The 27,737-nt window shown below is 36.2% G+C and overlaps 1 protein-coding gene across 6 annotated transcripts in view; it reads left to right on the top strand.

Moving 5' to 3' along the window:
• Ask1 (apoptotic signal-regulating kinase 1) overlaps positions 1–27,737 on the top strand; it is a 937,451-nt gene that overhangs the window by 474,275 nt on the left and 435,439 nt on the right. For all 6 annotated transcript variants that reach the window (XM_090395264.1, XM_090395267.1, XM_090395262.1 and 3 more), the window contains exons 18-20: positions 3,041–3,144; positions 10,903–11,041; positions 19,334–19,395. In XM_090395264.1, the coding sequence (XP_090251390.1) occupies positions 3,041–3,144; positions 10,903–11,041; positions 19,334–19,395 (305 nt within the window). The remainder of the gene's footprint in view (positions 1–3,040; positions 3,145–10,902; positions 11,042–19,333; positions 19,396–27,737) is intronic.

The raw sequence follows: 27,737 nt of genomic DNA, 5'->3' as shown, positions 1-27,737 counted from the left end.
AAGTGTAAGCAAACAAAGTTTGCACCTGAAATATAATCAGGACAGGGCAACTCATATATAGAATCTAATGACTTCACATTACTTGCCTTAGTATCCCATAATGCAAAAGCACATATCCTTATGGGTATGTTTAATGCTATGCATTAATGGAAGGGTCACTACCCTGACCAGTTTCGACCTTTATTGAGAGCTCATCAGTGGGAGTCGGACCCAGAGATGATACTAAGGTTGAAGTAATGCCGAAATCATATTTTCATATACAAGTTGCCAAAAGGTTATTAAAAATACTCTGGATTAGAGATAGTTGTTGGAAGTTTTTACACTTGGTTATACTATAAATTAAAGATATCAAGAAATTATATACTTGGTTTGATCCTTTATCCAAGTGTAAGCAAACAAAGTTTGCAACTAAAATATAATCAGGACAGGGCAACTCGTATATAGAAGCATTAGACATACCCATAAGGGTATGTGCTTTGCATTATGTGATACTAAGCAAGCGATGTGAAGCATTAGCTTCTGTACATAAGTTGCCCTGCCCCGATTATATTTCAGATGCAAACTTTGTTTGCTTACACTTGGATAAAGGATCAAACCAAGTATATAATTCTCGGTATCTTTAATTTATAGTATAAATTAAAGTGGAAAAACTTCCAACAACTATCTCTAATCCAGAGTATTTTTAATAATAAGGTGTGACACCTTTTGGCAACTTATATATGAAAATATGACTTCAGCATTACTTCAACCTATGGGTCTGGGTGGTGACCAGTTTCTTTAGTTTATAGTGTAACCAAGTGGAAAAACTTCCAACTACTTGAACTCTCTACAATAGAATCATCCCTTTGAAAACTAGGAGACCAGATCCGTGCATAATAGTCTATATGCATTCGCTGATCAAGACCCTAACTGTAACCTCTTTGCTTCTACATTAGCCTATAATAACACCTACTTGAATCAATCTCCACCTCATACATACTGTTCAAAACCACTGCCACTATTTTACCATCGATCTCAACCCTGTGTAGAAATAATTCACCTGCTATCATCAGCAACACTCCCATTTTCTTTATGCCCGTCCTATTCTTACAAACAACATCATATCCTTTTGTTTCTATTTCAGTCAGGATATCGTTCTCATCCAACTATATTTCTCGTATTCCAACTATTTAGGGGCATATAAACTCAATGAATGCAACAATTTCATCTCTCTTATTATGTCTGATACTCCTGTATTTGTAAATAAGCATAGTAATTCATTTCTTTGTCTCTAACCAGTCCTAACCATGCTACCCCTCATTTTTGACTGTTCCACACCTACTCCTCTTTGCTCACCTTCATAACACCTTACTTCATATATCTTCCCCTCTCCAGGAGATCCCATTCCTATGCTGACCAACCTCATACATTCACTACTGCTTCCATAATCTACTCTGCTTGTGCTGTAACTCCCTGACCACACTAACTCCTCTGTTTCCTTATCCAGATTGCATTCCTGTTTTCTCATTCTCATTTCTATCATTATTCTCCTCTCCATTCACAAGCACTTCATTCTCACCTGATCTGCTCTCTTGCTCATTTACATCACCTATTAATCCTGCTGATACAATGCTCACATCACTCATTATACTTCCTTCTAGCAAGTCTCTGCAGTTGATTGACAGCAATTCCATTTAAATGCAATCTATCTCTTTACTCAGTTGCATTTTTCCCTCACTTGTTGATGAAATGCAGAAAGTTCAAAAGAGACTAAGGGCCATATTGCCAAATAGCAAAAACATCATCTCTATACTTCAGCCACACTTTGGGACTTGATGAGGGTGCCAAAGTTTCGAAAGATTTCATGTATAAGTTAGCAGCAGTAGAGGTGATTTAAATGGGAAGTCCTTTGTTGCACCTTCCATTTTTCTAAAGAGTTAGTTGTTTCAGCTCAAAATACCCCGATTTAAGACAGTGCTTAAAAAAGTTTCCGAAATGTCTGGGGGATAAATTTGGGAAAGAACTAGTGTATTGTCTACTGAAACATTTGTGGAAAACGGCAATACATCAAAGCTCACTTAGCAATTATTTTCCTCTAATTGAAGGTTCTACATAGTGGTTTTATAGTGTGTGAAGTTTTTTTTTTTTTTATCTAAGATGATTTCTTGCCTGTGTGTGTGTATGTGTGTGTGGATTTTGGATGCCAAGTGTTTAGCCAGTTTATAGGTGGGCCAGTACTTAGCATTACCAATGCAAAGTATTGTTACCTTCACCTTAAGTTTTCAGGCCAGATATTTGGACATTTATTGAATGCTTGTCTTGCTAATCTTTCTATAGCATGCCTAGTATGTTAAGAGGAAAAAAAAAGAGATTAACATTAATTTTAAAAAAAAATTAGTTTAGTTTGCTTTTTTTTAATCCACTTCCATTACAGTGCACCATAAATTTAGTTGTCGTATTTACATTTTTTAATGCATTAAAATATTCTGGGTCACTTCAAAGTTTAAAGATAGATAGCCAGGAAGAGACATCCATGTGTCTGTATCAGGAATAAGAGCATCCTCTAGGGCTTCTAATCTGCTGTCTAGTCTCACATGCTAGTGGTGTTTCATGTAAGGTATTCATCAGACTATTGAATAAAAAAGGTTATGCTGATCAAATTGTATTTAGTAGTCAGATATGTGTTTACCCCTTGAGGATACATGGCATTAATTGATGAATTAAAATACTGTGATAATGATAGTTTTGATGATGTTGCAACAGCACGTAACTTTAAAAATAAAATTCATAATTTTCTGTAATAATAGTAATACTAATTACAGTAGTAATTTATTATTGCTGTCTTAGTACAGGAACATTTTAATCCTAACCATTAAGATTGTATACATATTTCTGAATATCTTTTCTGGCTCTTTTGAATCATTTAAAAATAACTGTATGCAGCATTTTATTTCTTCAGTTCATAAATAATTTGTTATAGAGTTAATAATAATAATAATACATGAATAGAAATATTGTGAATCTTAATGAATGTCAATTATATTTTCAATGATGAATTTAGGAAGTCTTTCACAATTACTTAGAGCTAAATGGGGTCCTCTGAAAAACTCAGAGCATACTATTTCATATTATACAAAGCAAATTTTGGAAGGACTAAAATATTTGGTAAGGATTCTTTATGTTGTTTACTGGTTTTTAATTATAAGATTTGAGATTTTTAACTTCATTGATGAATTAGTTAACCAATTTTGTTTCTGTTGAGTTTACATTCTCTTTAAATCAAACTCTAAATAAAATGTAAAATAAGAACAGTTGTTAGTGATGTTGCTTGTAGATTAATTTTAATATTTTTTTTTTTATAAAAATCATTTTCATTTTCTGTCTCATTTACTTCATGTCTGTCAGCCAGTTGTATGCTGAGGTATAAGTCTCTTTCCCCTCCAGAAATTTCTGCTAGACAGAGAAACACAAATGTTTTTTTATTATCTTAATTATTTCCTCATAATAATAACAACAACAATAACCTGTATTTCTTGTCTCGAGACTGAAAGGGAATCTGTACTAAGCAAACTTCAAAAATATGAACTGAACAGATATGTTTGAATGAGAAAGAGACATCGGGAAAGTATTGATTTAGCTATTATAGTGAATATAAAGCAGAAATATTTTCTAATATGCATATTCTAACTGATACAATATCTGAGTGTTTATAAGTGACATTTCTCGTTCAGCATTCAGCAAGTTCTCACATGATGTAAATAATTTGCAAATATCACTTGGTTAAGATAAGGATCATATTGTAAAACAACAGAAGTAAAAAATATCAACATTCAGAAACTCCATTTTTATTAACAATATATGTGAATCTCTATCAGTTAAAAATTCATTTGATAACAGTTATTGCATTCAAATCTTAATTTATTTTTCAAGGCTTCTTGTAAAGCCACAAAATTTGCTCTACTCCTAACAGTTTGTCCAAACTTTGCATCATCTGCAAACAACTGAATATGCCAATTCAAATCTTCCCCAATATCATTAACATACAGGTTAAACATCAATGGCCCTAAAACAGACCCTTGAGGCACACCTCTACTGACTTTCTTCATCTGGGATATTGCTTCCCCATACACAACTTGTTAATACCTGTCAGACAGCCAATCTCCAATCCAATAAATTAGAGTGGTTAGGGTTACATATCCGACTAATTGGGGTTACATATCAGACTAGTTGACTATCAACTTGTCATGTGGTAATCTATCAAAGGCTTTGCAAAAGTCTAAGTATACTACTTAGACTTTTGACTTTAGATTTTAGACTTAGACTACTAAGTATACTGCCCATGCTACTGTCAGCTTATTATAATAAGTAGTTTATTAAAACATGACCTCCCTTTAGTAAATCGTTGCTGTCCATCAAAGATAATACGACTGATGTAACCCCAATTCTAGTTCTTGCTAGCCTCTCCAGCATGTTAACCACTGCATCTAACACATGATTGGCCTACAATTTGATTCTTGACTTATGAAAGAATTTGATGAAAATTTATTTATTTATTTATTTCTAAAAGAAATAATTTGATGCTTGACTTCTTGATGCTGAAACTCGACTCAGTGTAAGACTCATATTTAACAAATATGTCAAGGCAATTGTCGACTCCCTTGCACATTCCTTCAAAATATGCAGTGATATATCATCGAGTCCCACAGCCTTATTAATATGAAGTTTTTTTAAATTCCCCATATACCTCTTCCCCACTCACAGTTTGTCTCTCCTCTTCCATTGTTCTCAAACTCTCCATGATGTCACATTCACAAGGATGAACGACCTTTATGAACTTTTCATTATGTATCGCAACTATATCTACTCTGCAGCAGTTATACTTATATCATTTTCTCCATTCAGTACCACTTTCCAGAATCATTCTTATTTCTGCTGGCTATGTATTGAAAGAACTCCCTAGGATTTTTTTTTTTGCTTTATTAGCTAACTCTGCTTATACTGAACTTTTGCTACCCTTACTAACGGAGTCACCCTCCTTGCCTGTACTTTGTATTCCTCACGGAATTGATTATTACCACTCTTCTTATGTTGATTCCACAGTGCCTTTTTTTTTTTTTTTTGAATTGCATGCTTAATCTCTTCATTTATTCATTTCATGCCTACCATATTTAACCTTCTTACCTTTGAAATACATTTATTAATTGCTTTTACTAGATACTTCTTGAATATCATCCAAGCACCATTGATCTCCTTTCTACCCAACTCCTCATTCCATGCTACAGCTTCAAGCTGTTTTCTGAGCTTCTCATATTCACCAGCCTTGTAGTTCTTCATATATCCTTTCCTCACGGAAGTCTCACATCACTGGCAACCACCCAGCTAATCACTACATGGCCACTCTCACCAACTGGAGGGAGAGTTGACTCTCATTTATAATAGCATCCTCTAATGAGATGATCAAATCCAAGATCTTCAATCATCATGTGCCTGTGTTATATACTTGCTGAGGTAGTTGTCCCTCAAAAACTCAAGAAACTCATTTTCTTTACTTCCAGTTTCTATCTCATTATCCCAATCTATATTTCTGTAATTAAAATCACCCATAATGCTCACTCTTGTCCCATTTGCTTATACATTTAAGTCTTTGCCTCTCTCATTACTGCAGAAGAATTAAACATTCTTACTTTTATGATACTTGCAGCTTTTCGAAATAACTGTTTGAGATTATCTTTGGCCTGCACTTCTAATTTTCCTTTCATACTCTGCTTTTGCCTTCCTTTCCACACTGGTTACCCTTCTGGCCTGAGCTTTCCACTGCTCACCTTTCTCCTTAATTTCTCTTCACAATTTTTATTTTATTTTTTACAGCTCTAGCTTAATCATGATGATATTCTTCCATTTAACTCTCACTTGATTTACTCTCCTGACTCTAGGTATGTAGTCTGCCATTACTTCCTGGTAACACTCCTTTACCACTTCCCATGCACTATCAGCATCCAGCCCTTGCAGTTTCATATGCCTTGCCACTGATCCAAGCAATCTCCTAAGCTTGTGATACTTACTATCCCTGTAATTCCACATATACTCCTCTCTTAACTGAAAATTCCACATATTTAGCCACCTCTCAGGTCAAAACCATATGATCACTATCACCAATTGGTGGCAACATGGTCATATTGGTATAGACAAATTCTAAGATGCAAATACTAGATCGAGCACTCTCAAATCCATCACATGCTATCTCAGGTAATTATTTCTTAGTAATTGCATAAATTCCATTTCCTTCCTTGCATGTGTCTTCAACTCCTTCCAGTCGATGTTCCCTTAGTTGAAATCTTCTGTAATAATTACCCTCACTCCGCTCATTGAGCTTATTTGCCAATGCATACTATACCCATCATCTTTTCCATATCATGGTCTGTAGAACCATCCAAGTGTACATTTTGTTCTGTTGGTCACTATCTACCACCAGATGGCTCAAATGTCCTATTCCCACTGGCTTACAGTTGAACTTCTACTCTCTTTGGTTGCAGTTCATCGGCTATCATCAGTAATACTCTTCCCCCCCCCCCCCATTCTTTTCTCTATCCTTCCTGAACACACTATATACTCTTCACATTATATCCCACTATCATCTTCTGTCAGCCATGCCTCACTAATGCCAATAACCAATAATCTGACAAAAGGATAATGGGCCTGTTGCCCATTATCCTTTTGTCAGATTTGTAGTGAAGTTTCTGGATTAACCTCTCTACCAGCCATGGTGGATGAAATAGTGAGATCAAATCTTATCCATTATTCAATAGTGTTAGAGAATCTTATCCAGATTGTGCTGGACGTCTATAGATATCATGGCTGGTTGGGGTGTTAAGGAATATTATTGAACACTTAGCTCACCTATTGTGGGCTATTGACTACCAGGGACTTTTTTTTTTTTTTTCTTTTAAAAAAACAACTACTTATTTGGTGTAGTTTTTAGTTTGTTTTAGACTACTGCTAGATTGTAGATTGCAATGGACTTGGATTGGGCTTTTGTTGGTGGGTTTAAAAAACTTACCTATTCACTATTTGGAACGTTTGTGTCTTGCAGGATCATGCTTGCTATAGTCTACCAATTATCAGATTAGTGGGTTAGGATGAAAAGCAACATTTGCAAAGAATTTTGCAAATGTTGCTTTTCATCTTTGCTTTGCCTTCTCAGAGGAAAAATTTTGATCTTCGGAATATCTGCTTCCCGTTGAAGCTGCATGTTTCTTATGAATCATAGTACATTAAATGCTATTCATAAACATTTGTTTGGGATTATCTGTAGTTTGCAATGTTTGAATCTGCTTTGTGACTCCAATTGAGTGAGCCATATATCAAGACTGGCCTGATCAGAATCTTGTATAGCAGCAGGTTAAGTTCCATGCTTAGCTGCCTATGATGAATCAGTAATGGATATAGCTGCCCAATTGCCCTATTTGCTTTTGAGCAGACTGATTGATATGAACTGTAAAGTGAATCCCATGATCTAGTTGTTGGAATTTTTTTCACTTGGTTATAACTATAAATTAAAGATACCAAGAAATTACATACTTGGTTTAATCCTTTATCTAAGTGTAAGCAAACAAAGTTTGCACCTGAAGTATTTTCAGGACTGGGGAACTCGTATAAAAAAAGCTAATGACTTCACATCACTTGCCTTAGTATCCCATAATGCAAAGCACATCTCCTTGCGGACATGTATAATGCTATACATTATGGGAAGGGTCACTACCCGGACTGGTAAATTAATGGATAGTGACCCTTCCCATAATGCATAACATTATACATGTCTGCAAGGAGATGTGCTTTGCATTATGGGATACTAAGGCAATTGATGTGAAGTCATTAGCCTTTTTATATGAGTTGCCCCAGTCCTGAAAATACTTCAGGTGCAAACTTTGTTTGCTTACACTTAGATAAAGGATTAAACCAAGTATATAATTTCTTGGTATCTTTAATTTATAACCCATGATCTAGGTTTACCTATAAGTATTTGGCTACTGGTTGTCAGGGTTTGGGGATGCTAAACATGACAACCTCAATCTCTGGAACACTCGTCTTCTTGTGAATAGCACAACTGCAGTGCTCTTGTCTGCATTAACTTCAATTAGCCATTTATTGAACCATTCTTCTAGTTCTGAAACTGCATTTTGTAGTTTTCTGATTGCTAATTTGTTTGCGAGGAGTGGACCATTATTGCAGTATCATCTGCATATGGGCCATTGTGGTGGCAGCTGTATGTTGGATGTCAGACACATAGACAAGAAGAACAGAGATGAAAGCAGGGATCCCTGGGAGATGCTGCTGTAATGTTGCATTCTAATTCCCTGAAGCTTTATTCACAGTTTACAATTAGTGAGGTATGATTTGGCAAGTTTAACCAGTCCTAGTGAGAATCTGGCCTGCAGAAGTTTCAAAAGAAGCCCATTGTACCATATTTTGTCAAATGCTTTGGTAAGTTCCAGGAGGATAACCCCTCACTCGAACCCTATGCTGATGTTTTCCATGACTCTGAGAACTTGTTGTTCTCTGGAATGGTGCAATATTTTTTCCTGGGCTGATTGGGCAGTAGGTTTGAAAAAGGTGAGCTGCTTTTCTAGGTTTTGGAATTAAAATTACATCTGATACTTTCCATAATTCAGGGTAGTAGCTATATCTTAATACTGCTTTAATAATAGCATCAGTGTGCATTATGACTTTATATGGCAGGTATTTGATAATTTTGTTAGAAATCCCATCTGGTCACGGTGCTTTCCTGTTCTTAAGTTTGGTGATAATTTCATGTTCTTTGGCATGTGATGTCATTTGGAAGGGATTTATGTACTCTGTTCATTTTAGCATACCTAGATTAAGTCCAGGATCCACATGGGTGTGGTTTGGACTACGCTGCTTCTCTAGGCTGTTGACAAAAGCTTCAACTTTGTCTATGTCATGGTAAATCTGACCACATTCACCATGGATCGGTGAGAGGTTTACAGTCTGTGTGTAGAGCTTTTTGTGTGTAAGGGCTAAAGTTTTGTCTCCCACTGTTGATTTTGATAGTTTTCATATCAAACTTCCTTTGTGGCCCTGTTGAGTGCTTTTCTTGGTTTGGTGTTCTGTGGTATTGGCACCTGACTGATCTTTTCATGGGTCAGGTTTTTAATCTCATCTGGAAGTTGGGCAGCTGTTAATGCAGTTGTTATCTGGTTTTCTAAGCTTGAAATTGGGTCATCAATTTTTTTTTCCCTTTGAAGTGATGGCTGGAACTGGGTCGACAGATTCATATAGGGCAGTCATTTGGGTCCTAATCATCAACTAGTTTTATCCAGTTGATGATTGGGATCCATAGTGGGATATGTTCATGTTGTAAGCCTAGTTGGAGTAAAACTGTGTTGTGGTCAGGGCTGAGGTCATCTGTTGAACATATCTGGTATTGATGCAAGATATTTTGGAGTATCACTATGTCAAGAACATCAGGAAATCCTGTCACATTGTAGTATGTGGGTTCTGGAGATCTTAATAATCACCTTGTTCCTGGCAGCAGGAAAGTTGTTGAGGGTAATATTGTTTTGATTTGTATTTCTGCTGTTTGCATAGCATTCAGGTTTCCTGCTGCTACCAGCACTGCTTCATTTGTGTCTAGAATTTCAGTCAAGTCTGTTTTAAGTAACTGTTTGTTTTGAAAGTTATATATTGAATATATTTTCAGGAGACCTGCATTTGCAATTTGGATCACCACTCCATGATTTCTGTGTTGATAGTGACAGGATTTACAATTTCATTGTGTTCTATGTTGAGCATAACAAATATGTCTGTGCTTCCCGCTACCCCCCAGCATTGACTTTGTCATTGCAATATAAAACATAGTTACTGAGCTTTGGGTTGTCATCTGGTTGAAGGTGATCTTGTAATCCTTTACAAGAATTACCTTAGCACTATAGCATGTTGTAAATTCTTGTAGTTACATTTTCTTTTCTAGACCATTTGTATTCCAGAACACAATCTGTAGAGAGTTTGGTCTTCTGTGTTTGTTAACCATCTGTGAGTGCAGTAAGGATCATTTGTGTATGTCTCACAAACTTGTTTGTGGAGTCCTGGCTGGGGTTTGCTTTTGCTGAACTCAATTAACATTTCATCCAAAGTGGCTGCTACAACTGCAGCTTTGCTGGATTTGGTTAGGTTCAGTTTTTCTTGCGGGTTTTGAAGCCACCACCACCACCTCTGGTACAAGGCATGTGCTTGGTGGTCTGTTGTGCCACTGATTTTGTAGTACTGTATCACATTTGGTTCTTTTTCCACTGTTACGGATTTTCTGGTGCATTTTTGTACACTACCAGAGCTGTGGCATGTGATGCATCAAGGTCATTATTAATTCATTAAATTCACTTTATATTAATGTATTATGGTACAGTTGATTTGATTTAGCACTGATGCTCAGAAATCTTACAAATGACACAGTCGTCAATCATTAGTACATGGCATGATATTAATTTACAATTATAATTTGTTAAAATTCACTAATAATAGTAATTCACAATTAATTGTGCACAGTTATTCTGTCATCCTGTATATTTAAACCTTTGTTAATAAAATTCATATAAAACACTATACTAACAAACTGAAATTGCATACTGAATGTTTAGCAGATCACATGGGCATTGCATGAAGGTGAGTCATTTTCTTGCTCAAATTGTTCTCTAGATTTCCCCCTTCCCATAATCACCGCAAAGGAAGTTGTATGTTAGTTATCATAATTTTCATTGCAATCCACTAATTGAATATTAGAAATAATGTAAGAATTTTAGGCTTCAGTGTATGAAATTTTAGCCTTTATCCTGTGTTACTGTTAAACTTTGCCATAAGTAAATTATTTACTTTGAATACTATTATTTTATTTTATTTTTTTTTTCCCAGCATGACCAGAAAATAGTGCATAGAGACATTAAGGGTGATAATGTGCTTGTAAATACATACAGTGGTGTGGTGAAGATATCTGACTTTGGAACCTCAAAACGGCTTGGTGGAATTTACCTTAATGCAGAAACATTTGCAGGTAACTTCTTAAAATTAAATGGTTAAGGCCTATTTAAGAAATGCTTTTGCTAACTGAAAAGTATGTTGAGGTATGTGATATGTGACCCCCCCCCCCACATTGAAATGTTAATAGTTTGCATGTGATCTAGAGGGTTTGATGATGTCTAGTTTTCTTTAGAATTAATGTTAGAGAAATCAGTGCTAGGATGAACAAGAGGTGATAACTAGTCACTGTATCCAGATTATCTCCATTGATTATTAACTGAGATATCCCAATTTGGCATGACAGTTGTTAGGAATTTTTCGATATTTTGACTCCAAAAATTTCTAAACATTTTATAATCCAGCTCTGTGGTAAAGAGTCAAATGCCTTCTGGTAATCAAATCCATGCTATATATGATAGTGTGGCTTTTTATCACTAATTGTGCTGCATTCTTTTCAGATTGGACACAAGCGTCCTTCAGTGGTGTTGAAATTTTTTTTTGTTTATATTGTGTTTTGCTACTTGTTTGTTCCACTACTTCAGCTTCTAAAGATGGCGTCCATAAATAAACATACATGAGCGGCACGGAAGACTTCTGTACAAAAGTCTGGCTTTGCCTTGGATTTTTTGCAGTGGATGCGTTGCGAAAACTGGTATATGTATGCACTGAAAAATGTGAAAGATCTGTGGACTGTTTGGATGAATGGAAAGAAGAAGAAAAGTGTTAACATATGTGAAAAGTGTCTGGATAGATTAGAGCGATTAGAAATGGGAGCAAACATCGTGACCGTAGTAGAAGAGCTTCAGCAGGAGTCAATGAAGATGAAGATGAAAAGCGAAATGAAACATCCAGAAGAGGATATTAGACAGAGGAGAGATTGGTTGATGATAAGGAGAGGAGGAAGTTAATGTTATAAAGAAAGAATCAAAGGATAGTTCAAAGGATATATCAGTGTATGGGGACTTGATCATTAGAGGTGTGATTAGTAATAAAGTGAACAAAACATGCTTTCCTGGTGAAACAATAAAGCAAATAACTGATGCATTACAGAAAAGGAAATACCAGGCATCAGAATTAGTGGTAGTCATGGCACAAATGACTTAGTTGGGGAGAAGAAGAATGTTGATAGAAACTTGAGGAAGTTGTTGCAGCAGGTAAAGAATAATAATGTTGTTGAGAAAGTCAGAGGCGTGTTGCCCAGATATGATAACACTGAATTGAGAAGGAGAGCGAAGATGATGAATAGTAAGATGGCAGAGTTGTGTGAGGAAAAAGGGATTAAATTTGTAAATCTGTGGAGTGAATTTGAAGGGAAGTTCAAATGGCATAAATCTGATGGATTACATTTGAATGGGTTTGGTCTTGGGCATTTAGAAAGGCTATTGTTTTCTGAGAAGGCACAAAGTCAAGAAGTTAATGTAGCAAATGATCAGAGTACTTGTGAAACAGGATAGCACAAATCAACAGATTGTACAATAGGAGGAAGATGGATATGAGATTGAAGATGTGGTTGCAGCAGCACAAGGTGAGGATGAGACAGTTAAGAATGGAAATCGCAGTCAGGATCAGGGAAACGAGAGTGGTCAAACTGTATAGAGAGAGGTGTAGTATAACAGTATAGTGTAATATAGAATAGAGAATGTTGGTGCTGGTAGGATCGCCTCAAACACACACGGATTATTATGTTTATATACAAATGTAAGGAGTATTCGAAACAAAAGAACTGAGTTTGTGGCATTAATTGAGACATTGTAATTGGAATAAGTGAAACTTGTTTGTCTGAGGAGAATGTGATGTTGGGAATAGAATTAGAAGGATGTGTAATTTTCCAGAAGGATAGAGATGTGAAAAGAGGAGGGGAGGGGTGTTGTTAGTGATTGCAGAGGAATTGTGTCTGGAAAGTGTGGAAGTTGATGGTGCATGCAACAGATTTTGAATCTGTTGAAATTAACAAGTTAGTGTATCTGATAGGATGCTGTTATAGGCCGGGGAATGTAGAGAATACTGATTGTGAAATGTATAGGAGACATTAATTACAGGAATATAGACTGGAAGGAGGAGATAGTGTATGGAAACAAGAAGAGAGAGTTTGTGGAATTTCTGAGAGATAAGTATCTTAAGCAGCACTTGATAGAAGCAACTAGAGGCTTTAATGTTTTGGATTTAGTGATAACTTCACAAGATGTAGTTGTTAATGAGGTGTTGACACTGCCACCAATTGGTGAGAGTGATCATGAGGTACTTGTTTGGGAAGTGATGAAACAAGAAATGATCACTACCAAGAATGGATACATGTGTAAGTATAAAGCAGATAATTATAGGAAGCCCTGTAGTCAGTTAGCATCAGTACATTGGATAATGAGCTGAGCGGAAAAGATGTTGAAAATGCATGGAAACTCATAAGGCAGTATCTGACAAAAGCAATGTATGACTGCATACCAAGGGTTAAGCGAGTAAATAGAGAGGAAGTGAAATGGATGAACAGCAAAATCAAGCAAGCTCTGCTGGAAAAGAAAATGTTACGGAGGAGGTACAAAACAGTTGGTGGTGATCAAATCCATGAAGGTGCAGGCTAGGAAGGAGACGAGCATGGTAAAGAAAGAAAAGGTGCAGTATGAGAGGAGTTTGGCTCGAGAGAATTTTTCTGCTACGTGGCAAACAAGAAGAAGAAAAATTATGGCAGACTGACATTGGTGGATAGTCATGGCAGCAGACTAACAGCTACAAAAGATATAGTGGAATTATTGAACGAGCACTTTATCAGCATATATCATACTGGTATAAATTATCCGGTACAATATATATAGAAGAGAGGCAAGTATTAGGAGAATTGGAAGTGAAAGAAACAGAGGTGTATCAGATGTTGGTTGGGTTAGATGTGAATAAGACTGTGGGAATGGATGACTTAAGGAATGTGCACCACAGTTGGTTATGCCCTTGACCTGGTTATTTAATGAAAGTCTTGTGGTCGGTAGGATTCCTAAGGAGTGGAAAGAGGGAAAAAATAGTACCACTCCACAAGCATGGTTCTAAGACAGATCTCCAATTATAGGCCAGTCTGTATAATTGCAATTGTGGTCAAGGTGTTGGAGAGATTGATAAGGAATAGAATACAGAATTGGGTTGATGGACATGGCATTCTTTATGAAGATCATAAAGAATGGATTTATATGGATTTGTAAAAGGTAGGTCCTGTTTCAGTAATTTATTTGCATTTTATGATAAGGTGACAGGTGTGTTACATAAGGGAGAACTATATATAGTAATATTCTTAGACTTTGCAAAAGCGTTTGATAGACTACCACATGATAAGTTGGTATACAAGCTGCAAAGGATGGGAATAGACAGTATATTGGTTAGATGGATCAGAGATTGGCTCTGAACAATACCAGCAGGTTATGTATGATGGAGCAGTGTCTCAAAAAAGGAGGGTAACCAGTGGTGTGATCCAGGGTTCTGTTCTTGGGCCTTTGTTGTTTAACTTGTTTGTAAACAATATATCATGTGGACTGACTGGGGGATCTTCAGTTATTTGCTGATGATGCAAAGTTGGGAAGAGTTATAAGTAGCACTGCTGATGCTGAATCCCTTTAGGAAGATTTAAATAAACTTTTTACTTGGACAAAAGAGTGGGGTTGTAGTTTTAATATCAATAAGTGCAAGGTGTTGCTTTTTTAGAGTGCAGAAATATAAGTTTGTGTACTATATCAATGGTGCTATACTGCAGGAAGTGGATGAGATTAGAGATTTGGGAGTGGTGGTTGACAGTAGACTGAAGTTCAGAGGGTATATTGCTAGGATTGCGAAGGTTGCACATCATAGTGCTGCTATGATAAGAAGTACTCTAACATGCAAAGATAAGAAGGTGGTTGTGCCACTGTATAAGGCACTAGTCAGACCACACTTGATCTGTTGTGCTGAGATCTGGTCATCAATGTGATGTGATGTGGAAACATTGGAGAGGGTCCAGAGACGAGTGACTAGACAAAATGAGGAGTTTGGAATGCTGGCTATGGAGAGAGGTTGAAGAAGTGTGGATTGCAGAGTTTGGTGGATAGGAGGAAGAGAGGTGATATGATAGAGACATTTAAGTTAGTGAGAGGATTTTATCAGATTAATCCAGAGGAGATTATAAAAAGAGTAGAAGGCGAGAGGGGAAGAACCAGAGGTCATTCCTGGAAGTTGTGTGTGTGGGGAAGAAGGATGTGAGGAGTAGAATTTTTTACATGGAGAATTGTCAGTGAATGGAATGCATTTCCAGAATGTGTTGTTAATGCAAGGAGTGCTAAGGACTTTAAGATTCTATATGATAAATATGTTGTCAGTTGAATGAACCTCCCACGATGAGTCTGTCGACTCCATGGAGGGTGTAATAATAATAATAATATTATTATTATTCAGGCCTCCATGGAGTCACAAGACTCATCGTGGGAGATCCCTCCTAGGAAACACAAAGTCTATCATACCACTCCTTAAATGCATTGACCGTTCTCGCTCTCACCACTCTATCAGGCAATGCATTCCATGGTGCAATCACCCTCCATGCAAGGAAACCACTCCTCACCCTCTTTCTCACAGTTTCCTTTCGTAACTTCCAGGGATGGCCCCTTGTCATGACTCCTTCCCGCTGTTCAACCAAGCAAAAGAACTCCTCAGTCAATCCTGTAAGCACCTTTCAACAGTTTAAAAGTTTCAATCATATCACCTTTCCTTCTTCTATCCACCAAACTCTGCAGTCCACACTCCTTCGGCCATTCCTCATAACTAACATTGTACAGTCCCGACACCATCTTTGTTATCCGCCTTTGTACCCTTTCCACAGTTAATTTATCCCCTTCAAATCCTGGGGGACCAGATCTGAGAACAATAGTCTAAATATGGTCTGATCAGAGTCTTATACAATGGAATGATAACAATTTTATCTCTGCAGGTCAGTGTCCTTCTCATTATTGCAGCAATCCTCTGTGCTACCTTCACTACCGTTGCAATATGTCCCCTAAATTTCAGGTTTCTATCAATGATCAACCCTAGATCTCTTGTCTCCCCTACTTCCTCCAGTTTAACTCCCCCATAGAGTATGCAGCGTCCCATCGATATGTCCGAAACCTCAAGACCTTACATTTTGCTGCATTAAACTGACATCCCCATTCATTTGCCCATCTAATCTAGCTTATTCAAATCCTCTTGCAGGGCTACCACATCTGCACTATTACTAATAACCCTTCCCAGCTTTGCATCATCCGCAAACAACTGAATATCCCCTTACAACCCACGGACAATGTCATTGATATAAAGGTTATACAATATAGGTCCCAGTACTGAGCCCTGTGGAATCCCACTTGTAACCTTCTGCCGCTTTGATATTGCTCCACCATACACAACTCTCTGATATGTATTGGACAGCCAATCCTGAATCCAGTTGACCAATCTGACATCCAGACCCATGTGGTGCAACTTGAATATCAGTTTATCATGTGGCACCCTGTCAAATGCCTTTGCTAAGTCTAGGAAAATGGCAGTATATGCCTTTCCCTCATCTAATGCTCTTGTAACTTTATCATAAAAGGCTAGCATATTTCTAAAAACAAGAGCACCCCTTCACAAATCCATGTTGACTCTCATAGATAACATTACCCTCATCTTCCCAATGCTGTATACGATCCCTCATTAATTTCTACACGATCTTAACAACTACTGATGACACACAAACTGGCCTATAATTAGACACTTCCAGTCTACTACTGCCCTTATGCAATGGCACTATCTTACCTTCCTTCCTTCCATTCCCTGGGCACCTTTCCCATAGCCAGACTTTCATTGAAAAAAGCCAGGTCAAAGGAGCTGTCAGTTCTTTAGCACATTCTCTCAAAACTTGTGGTGAAATGCCATCCAGTTCCATAGCTTTACTGACATCCAGAGTACTCAGTATGTGGAACACACTCCTCCTGCACCTCTAAACCTCGAATCTGCTTTATCCCTCAAGTATTCAAATTGACTCCTCCAGGATGAAATACTCCAATAAAGTGTTCATTGAACAATTCCACTATGTCCTCTGCATCAGTCACTCTGTTCCCATTTTTATCCCACAATGTCATTCTTCCACAGTCATTTCTCCTCCTGTTGGTTTTTTATCATTTCAAAATCATTTTGTCAATTAACAATTGATCTTTTGTTTCTCTGGATTTTCTGCAACACTTCTTTTGTTTAATAATCAGAAGTTAGTGCTGTGATAAGTTTGGACTACTCAAAGTTGCTAGAAGTCCATTTAAAGGGATGGTAATTACTTGAAACAGCAACTTTTTCTTTGTTTTTCAAAATCAGAACTGTCCTTCCTGTTGTCATCCACTCTTCATTTGAGCCTGTTTGCAATACGTTGTTAAATTGTTGAGCCAATAAAGCATGAGTACTGGGCAAACATCTCAGTATTGTTCAATTCTTTTTCAACATCTTTAAGCCAGTTAGCATTTTTTATTATGTTCTTTTGAATTAAGCCAAAGCTACTTCTTGAACTTGAGTGTTACTTCAGCATTTAGGTATTGAACATTGTGTTCAGATTTCTCATCACTATTCAATGATACCTTCCAGCATTTAGTGCTGCTACATCAATTACAACATGTCACCTATGCACAGCATATATGTTCTTGTGTGTCACCTATCCCATAATTTTCTCCAGATGAATCTGGAGAAAATTATGGGATAGAACAGCATGAGCTTTATGAGATTTATGGGAAGAACAGCATGACCTGGTATGCCCCCCCTTGCATACCAGGTCATGCTGTTCTTTCGTTGTATGCCTACATAAATATACACTCACTACTGCTTTCAGCATCCACCTTTCTCACATTTTTCCCCATCCCCGTTTCTCTGTCTTGAAATCCTGTTATCACATTTTCCTCTCTCTCTCTCTCTCTCTCTTATACACTACTCACCTCTCAGCGCTCTTATTTTTGTCAACACTCTCCTTCAAGCAATAGCCTCTACAATTAACTCACATGATATTCATTTAAATGCAGTCTGTCACTTGTGTACAATTTAGTCTGTCCTTCAAGCTTATCCCATGCATTTACATATTGCAGCCATTTCTCCTTACACAGCTGTGCCAACATACCATTCATGATCTTTGCCCACCATCTCGGGTAATCACTGTTATTTCTGGGCAGTATGTGACTACCTTTCCTATCACAATGCTCAGTTCCTGATATGTTTGCATATCAGGAACTGAGCATTGTGATTTTATAACCCAATCTCCTTTTGCTCAACCAAATCATTTGTTTCTACCACCAACTGTCTTCTTTGCTTACTCCTTATATCCAAAGTCTCAATAACCTTGCTCATTTGCCTGACTGGAAAGCAAAATATGAGCTCCTTCTGATTCACCATGCATTTTTGATGATAGAATCTCCGTATAGTGCAACTTCTGAATTATTTATTGCCTCTTTCACTTAACTATCTTTCATTCGGTGGTTCTGCACCTTTCGATTCATATTTACTAATTTTCTAATTTCACTCTGAATATGCTTCATCTTTTGACTCATTTTCATTTTCACTCATTTTGATGGAAGACCTCATCTTTGAAGTCTTCCATCACTTTTCTTGCTATCATTCATACTCACTATCATTTCTTATTCATGCTACCTTTCTCACTGTCTTTCATTCTTGCTTTATACCAGCACTCATGGTCTCTCATCTGTTTACCCTTCTGTCCACTACTACTACACACATTCTTACACTCTCCTCTACCCTTCACTCTTAATCCCCACATCATTTACTCCACATTACGTGGCGTATCTCCTTGAACCTTGTGTAATAGTAGCCACTCCAGATATTCAACACCACCACCACTCACCTTGTAAGGTATCTGGATTTCACGTTTCTTAGCCTGTTTTCAGAGAAACTAGAATATGAATTATGAAATTAGATTATAAAATTGGCAGGATCTTGGGTTATAAAATCCAAGATGCTTTTTTCCTCTACTAAGTTTACTGACATATTCGTTCAGGTAACTATTGTGATGTTGTTCCAATAATAATTTCCTTTTCCCTGTCTAACATAATACTGTTCTACTTTCATCTGTGAAGTTTCCATGCTTATTAACCCTGTTTTGTGAAACACCCTCCCCTGAGGAGGTGGGGAGTCATATCTCTGTGTAGTATTGATCTCAGAGTGTAAATGTTTTTGATATGCAATAATATCACTTTTCCTAGTTGTTCTCTTCTAACAACATTATAATGCTCATCAGGTACATATACATTATGGGCTTTAGTCACTTGCTTTGAAACATTTTAACTCAGTTTGTGATATTATAATCAAAATAAAAATTTTTCAGGAACTCTACAGTATATGGCTCCAGAAGTAATAGATAAAGGGCAAAGAGGATATGGTGCACCAGTAAGTTTTTAGATATATCGATTACTTTTTATTATAATTCTGCATAATAAGATAATGGAACTATTCCAAAACTTCATATTTCATGTTTCTGTGTGGTATAAACCAGTGATCTTGAACCTTTTACCTCCCAGGAGCCACATTCGCTACTGGAAAATTACCTCCTCAGCATTGGAGATAGAGGTAGGATAAAATGCTTGAAAATCTACTAATAAACGGTAAAATATAGGGATAATGGATATCTCACATCCATTGAAAGATTATAGTGGTCAATAGATATACAAAACAAAAACAATTTAAAACTCATAATGCTTTCATGACATACCAGCCTAAGTGCTTTCTCATTGTTCAAAACCAAAATATAATCATTTGTCCACCGATCATTGAAAGACTGCCTTCATCTACTATTTTTTGCTTTTTTTTATTCAAATTTAATGAGATCATCTTCTTAAAATGTGCTTTATTTTAGAATTATAAACTTTTAAATTGATCTGAAAAGAAAAAATTCTCTGTTGACTAATTATATAATAAATAATGTAATTTATAATAATATAAAAAGTGATTACATACCAACCCAACTTTTTTTTATTTCGACTTACATATGCAAATATGCATGTTGTGGAAACCTTTTTTCCAGCAACACTCGCAAAATCATAAAATTAATAACACTATACAGTCATCCCTCGACTTACGTCTGGGTTCCGTTCTATCTGGCAGGACGTAAGACAATACATTAAATCAACAAAGTTAAAGGCGTTAGGGACTTAACCGTAATAAGTATACTGTCATTTTAATTTTTAAACCTTATTATAAAACTGTACTGTGTGTTACTGCCACTTTTCCAATGTGCTTTGCTTATTCGTCTTCTTCTTTTCATTAAATTTGTTCATAGCAAGCAAACGTGTCATGTACTTTCGTTTCTACTAATAAGTAGCATTCAACATTGGGGTTCATGTCTTCAACCATTTTGAGAACATCGCTAACTGCAGAGAACATTTCTGCAAGACCCTTCACTGTGAATTGTTTAACTACCTCTCCTTGTTTCTCTTTTCCCTCTTCCTTTTCTCGTTTTTCCTCTTCTGCAACAGTTGTTCCTCCAGTTCGACCAATTCTTCATTGGTCAACTCTTCAGGAGAACTTTCTATGAGTTGAATTATGTCGTCATCATTCACTTCGAGATTCAGATTGTTTGATAGGCCAACTATTACAAACTTCCAAAATCATGCACAAACCTTTTTAATGTCTTTTTCCATATGCCAATCATACATTGATAGGTCACTTTGTCCCAAGCCACAGCAATATTTTTAATAGCATGATAAATATTGAATGTTTTCCAGAATTGCATGAGAGTCTAGTCATTTCCTTCAGTGGCAGAAATGGCTTCTGAAAAAGTTGTCCTTAGATAATAAGCCTTAAAACACTGCAAGAACTCCCTGATCCATCAGTTTGATCAATGACTTACAAGACTGACGACCTGGAGCATTAACTAGAATTAATAAAATTTTAAATTCTACATTTGCTTTCACACAATAGCTTTTTATTTCACTCGAATAACATTGATTAAGGCATCTTCAAACAACTTTTGAGTCATCCACAACTTCTTGTTGTTCTGATAATAAACTGGGAGTATGCTTCCTAAAGTTTTTGAAGATCGTGGATTCTCACTGTGCTATCACAAATGGTTTCAGTTTATATCCAGCCACATTACCCATAACAGAATCATAATACGGGCATTAAGAGATTTGAAACTAGGTATAGATTTCAGCTTTTTGTGGATGAATGTCCGCTCAGGCATTTTTTTCCAAAACAAGGACGTCTTATCCATATGAAATAATTGCTGTGGCAAATAATTTTCCTCCATAATAATTTTATCCGATTTTTCCACAAACTCCTTGGCAGCCTTCTTAGCACTTGCAGATTCCCATACATTTTCATATCATGCAGTGCAAAACTGCTTGAATCTCATGAACCAACCCGAAGAATCGTTGAATTTGTAGTCATAATCGGGTTCTGCTTTCTCCTTCAACATGTTGAAGAGACTTAGTGCCTTAGCGGTTATGGTCACAGTGCTAAGAGGTATGCACTTTTGGTTCACATCCTCTATATATAGCTGAAAATGTTATTTATACCCTTATGGGATCACGGATGTATCTTCAAAAGGACGTAAGTCGAGGGGTGACTGTATTTTAGAAACAAGCCATTTGTTACACACTAAAACTAAGCTTCTGCTGCTGATGTAGAACCTATTGCAAAAACATTTTTTTATCATATGACTGTGATGAGATTATTGCTTTACTGTGGTAGTTTTTTCAAATGTCTCCTTATCACGAAGTATATCGACCAAAAATTTCACCAAGTCTGATGTAATAGACATCTATTATTTACTGAACTGTCTCATTGGCATGCAGAATAATACTTTGGATTAGACTTTTAAAATATTGAACTCTGATTACCACAGTCTATAATCACTTTATCACCAGATACACTTCAGGATTAACTGATAAAACTAACAAAAAGAAAAAACAGATCACCCACACCTAGACACAAATCACTAGGGAAAAACTTAAACATTTCATAAAACTTATCTGACATATGTCTTGATGGGGACTGATGAAAGCAGCGGAATAAGGTACTACTAATTCGGATGAATTCTCGTTTGTTCTTGGCTTCATTTGGCAGGTCTTGACATGTCCCAAAATTGGTTATTTCTCACAGTTCTTTACCTTCTCCAATCTCCATAATAGTTGGACGAAAACTGATACTGAAATATCACTATCTATTTTTTTTTAATTATGTCAACAACCAACAGTCTATGCCCGTATGGGAGAAATTTGAGATATGGGAGCCAGACCTAGAAGTGTTACAAAGGTTGAAGTAATGCAAAAGTCATACCTCTCTGGATCTGACTCCCACTGATGAGACCACAATAAACGTAGAAACCAATCTGGGTAAAGGCCCTTCCCATAATGCATAGCATTATACATGTCCATAAGAATATGTGCATTGCATTATGTGATTCTAAGGCGATTGGTGTGAAGTCATTCGCCTTTGTATATAAGTAGCCCAGTTGTGAAGTGACTTCACCTGCAAACTTTGTTTGCTTACACAAAGGATGAAACCAAGAATATAATTTCTTGGCATCTTTAATTTATAATATAACCAAGTGAAAAAAAATTTAGCTCTTTGGTTTGTTGCTTCTGCTACCTCCCCCATCAGCAATTTTAAAGCCATCCTTCCATTCATTCCTCCCTTTTCTTGCCACTTATCAAAATGATTCTTTAGGATTCTTTTGGTCTCATCATAAATAGCTTTTTGTATTACATGTTGGAGTTTTTTTGTTTTTTTTTAATTAGGTTTTTGTTGGAGTTTTGAAATTTGGTGAATTCCTCTAAAAGACCTGCAACCATACTGGACACAGAAGAACTCTACTCTCTTATGTGTGTGTGGTCTCAACAGTTTTCCTTTAATACCTCCATGTGCTCTCTCTTATCTGACATGCCCTTGAAGGGTATCATCTGTACTGCGTGTTGATGGGGGGGGTAGAGAGAAGAGAGGATGGAAAACTAGAGTTTCTTGTTTTGGCAGTTAAGAGCAAGGTGGTGTTTCACTGAGCAAGGAAAGTTACATCTAGAAGCCACTAATTTCTTCCAATATGCTGTAGCTCCTTTTGTGGAACTGGGCTACACCATGAGAATCTGGGATTAATTTGGATAAAAGAGGCTACATTTTGCAGTTCACCAACCCTTTAGTAACCTAAATTAGAGTACCTTCTTTGAAGAATGGATCTCATAACTTAATTATATAGGACTAGAGTTTGATTCCCTTCATGTTGACAGAAATTTTTTATGTAGACTTTTCAGTTGAGTTAGCTGGTCTCATAGCAGTATCCCCACCCTACACACTCAGGTTTTTCATCCTACAAAATATGCAAATTGGCTAGAAAATAAATGCAATCATGTATAACAGACTTTTCATTGGCTTTGAAGTCATGGAAAAGAATGTTTCTGATGCCATTCACTCCTATTTATTGTCATCAGTGTGTAGCTATGGCATTCTGATTTTTTAATCACTTATTCCAAAAACTTCTGTCTTGGTCTTCCATGCTGTCTCTTATCCATCACCTTTCCTTCAAAAATCATTTTGACAAAATTGCTGTACCTGTTAAGATGCCTTGTCCATTTTCTTCTTCTATTTTCCACTATCCTAATAATGCTTCTGTCCTCTCTTGTGGGAGACTGATTACAGAAATAATGGATGGGACTCTAGAAGGAAAGAGGCCATGAGGCAGACCAAGAATTTCATGTATAAATAACATAATGATGCTAACTGGTGCTAAGAGTTATGAAGAGATAAAAAGAAGGTCACAAGACAGGATGTTGTGATGTGCTGCTGTATTTACCAATCTCTGGATTGATGCACCAAAGAAGAGCCTCTCTTATTCATTGGAGTACTTCCTCGTTGGTCACTTTTTCTGTCCATTTAATATTCAGTACTCTTTGGCAACATCATAGCTCAAATGCTTGCATTCTTCTGTTGTCTTACTTTGATAAAGTCCACGTCTCACTTGCGTAAAAAGGAATACTCCAAACATGTGCTTTTATAAGTCTTTTCATAGTTTCAAATTAATGTTGGAGGAAAATAAATATCACATTTTTTGTTAAAGCTTCCTTTGTCATTGAAATTCTGCATTTTGTGTCTATTTCACTCCTACCATCCTCAGTTATCACCCTCCCTATTATTTTACTGTTTACCAAGATCATAGCAGAGACCGAAGGGTTTCTACTCGTGACTAGAACTTTGGTTTTATTAGTAGTTATAATATATACCAGTATCCCTTGATTAACACAATTAATTAATTCCTCAATGCTACCACGTATATCAAAATCGTGTTAATCGAATATAGCAATCGATGGTAAAAAGTACAATTTGTCCATGATCGATTACTGTATTAATAATTCGTTTTATTTGATACTCTTTTAGGAAAGATAAAAAATGAATGTAAAGTAAATGTTTAATAAATGCTTGTACCTATATTAGTTACTGCAATTTTTTTTATCAAAAAAAGTTATCAAGAGTCGTTTTTAATTTTTTTCTTATCAGCATAAATTCTACGATAACAAGCAAAATGACTCTCTAGGCATCAGCAAACAAGCATTCTTTAATTAACATCTGGATCCATATTCGTTACTTGCTGCTTAAGTGATTCTAAACTGCGAAATATTCCATCCAGTTCTTTGATTGATATCTCCTTTGGAACCTCATCTTCACATTCCATTTGTTCGTTGTCACTGAAATCATTTGAATTTGAATCCAATAATTCTTTAACATCTTCTGCATGAACACCATCAAAATCAAGGTCTTCACCTATTGCAACAATTTCTTCAATGACGTTGTTCACAGGATATTGAAAACCCACATAAGTCATTAGCGAATTCTGGCAAAAGTTTTTTTCCAAACAGCTCTCATGCAGCTAGAAGACAGTTGCTCCCACAATTCATGAATGTTTTTAATTGCGTTACAATTTTTCCAAAATTCTTGGAACGTTATCACATTTTCTCATGTTGTTTTTCTACTGCCTTTTAGAATGTCTTTTTAAGAAAATAGGCTTTGAAAGTTGCAATAGCGCCCATGGGTTGTAACAATGTCGTCGTATTTGGGGGAAAAAAATAAAACTTTCACATTCTAACACAGATCATTAAGAGAATTTGGATGACCAGGTATCATCCAAATTATCTAAAATTTGGATCTAAAAGCAAAAGAGCTTTGAAAGCCAAGTTATTTCTCTTGTAATAAGCTTCAACTGCCAGACAAAAATAAGACAAACCAATCTTTGAATAGGTTTTGGGTAATCCAAGCCTTCTGATTCGTCCACCAAATTTCTTGTAAAGAGTTCTTGTTACATTTTAAACCACTTGGGTTCTGAGTTCGATGGATAAACAGTGGCTACAATTTAAAATCTCCATTAGCATTCCCTGCAAGCATAACAGTTAAGTGATCTTTTGATACTTTATAGCCAGGCTACACTGCTACTTTTTTGATATAAAAGTTCTAGGTGAGAAACGGCTGAGAAGAATTGTGGAAGAAAAGCGAAAAGCTTGGTGAAGAACAAGCTGGATTCAGGTCAAATAGAAGCTGTCAGGATCAGATCTTCACTTTATGACAAATAGTGGAGAAATCATGGGAATATAACAAAGATCTGTATTTAAGTTTTGTCGATTTGGAAAAAGCATATGACAAAGTGCCAAGAGAGAAGCTATTCAATACGCTACAGTTATATAGTGTCAATGGGGCATTACATCAAGCAATACTTAGTCTTTATTTGAGTTGTAAGTCATCAGTTAAAATTGAAGGAAGTACAGGAAGTAAGTCATCAGTTAAAATTGAAGGAAGTACAGGAAGATGGTTTAATGTCAAATCTGGTGTGAGACAAGGATGTACATTATCCCCTCTGTTATTCATTATCTATATGGATCACATTATGAAGGAAAGTGGTATTAAACATGATATCAAAATTGGAGATGTTAATGTCAGTTCTTTGCTTTATGCGGATGATGTTATACTTCTAAATAAATCCGCTACAAGTCTGCAAGATTCTCTGACTAAATTTAATAACTGTTGTAATAGATATGGTATGAAGGTCAGCAATAAAAAGACAAAGACGATGAAAATAGGCAGAATCATTGAAAAATCAACTGTGTTGTGAATGGAGAACCTGTGGAACAAGTAAAACATTTCAGCTACTTAGGCAAGAATTTTAGTGAAGATGGTAAACTAAATATGGAAATAGACAACAGAATCAACAAAGCTGGTATGGTAGGAAGTCAATTGAGTAAATTCATATGAAATAAGAGAGAAATTAGTCGGAACACTAAATTAGTTGTATACAAGACAGTTCAAACCAGTTTTAACTTATGGATCTGAGAGCTGGGTGAGAAGTAAAACACTTGACCAACGACTAGAGACCACAGATATGAAAGTCCTGAGAAAGATTATAGGCGTGAACAGATAGCATCAATGGCAATATCATATTAAAAATGAGGATATTAGGAAAGAATTTGACATTGTCAGCATCCAGGAATGCATTAACAGAGCTAATCTCAGGTGGTATGGTCACTTAAACAGAATGGACGAGGAAAGATTAGCAATACAAGTGTTCTCTGCCAGATTGCCAGGAAAATGACCAGGAGGAAGACCAAAATATAGGTGGATTGATACGGTACAAAGTGCCTTAGACGATAGAAATATAAGATCTGATAATGTTGGAGTCTTGACAAGTAACAGTCTTTGGAGGAAAATTGTAGGTAGGAAGTTAGTAATGATGTAAATTTTTCATGTAGTACTATCATATCTTGTACACCACTTGAGGGTACATGGCAGGAATTTGATGATGAAGTTCTAGGTGACAATTTTTTCCAATAGAGGCCAGTTTGATCTACATTGAAAATTTGGCAGCAATCGTAATAATTTTCTTTGATAATTTTGTGCAGCTCAGCAAGAAATGTGGATGCAGCATCTTCATCAGCACTTTCAGCTTTACCTGTTATTTTCACATTCTTTAGTCCAGCCCTAGATTTAAAATTTTCAAGCCAGCCTTTGCTAGCTGCAAATTTTGAATTGTCTTCTTCATATTTAGTCTCTTTAAGTCTCAAAAAGACACTTAGAGCTTTGGCATGATATTATAGGCACTAATTGGAATTCTCTTTTGATTGCAGTCTTCCAGGCCAAATAATCAACAGATCTTCCATTTCAACCATTATAGCACTTTGATTATGTGTGCATTGCATACTTTTGCAGGTATAGATGTAACTTTACCATGCTTGCAATACTCATCAGTTTTGGATAAAATAGTCCATATTGTAGATTTGTTAAAACCAAATTAACTTGCAATCTTATTTTTACTTTCACCACGTTTAGATCTTTTAATTATATCAAGTTTTGTATCTAAGGTAATTGCTTTCTTTCTCTGGAGGAAAGTAATTACCTTAGATACAAATTTATTAATATAATAAAACAGTCGTGGTTCTGAAGTACTTAAAGTACACTTTTAATGCCTTAGTTGTTTCCCGCTCACAGATCTGAGTTTATTTAGGAACAGTGCATTGTAAAATAAAAGATCAGGCGGCACTCAATTGACATATAATTAAAACACATTTATTTACATTAATAACAAAGTACATTAATTAAACGATAGAGAGGTTGCTCTCTCTACCTACCTGTTAGATTTTTAGTATAAAGAAACAAGCTTTCCCTTTTCAATACTAAATAACTACACAATATAATTATTCAGTTACTTCTCTTCTTATTAAATCAAATTATTGAAACTATATTTACTCACAAAGAGGTTT

Source organism: Typopeltis vanoorti, chromosome 7 (assembly GCF_054136105.1).
Source record: "Typopeltis vanoorti isolate ZY-2024b chromosome 7, IOZ_Tvanoo_1.0, whole genome shotgun sequence".
NCBI lineage: Eukaryota > Metazoa > Arthropoda > Arachnida > Uropygi > Thelyphonidae > Typopeltis > Typopeltis vanoorti.
Note: the sequence above shows the minus strand (reverse complement) of the source record. Positions and strands in the feature narration are given on the sequence as shown.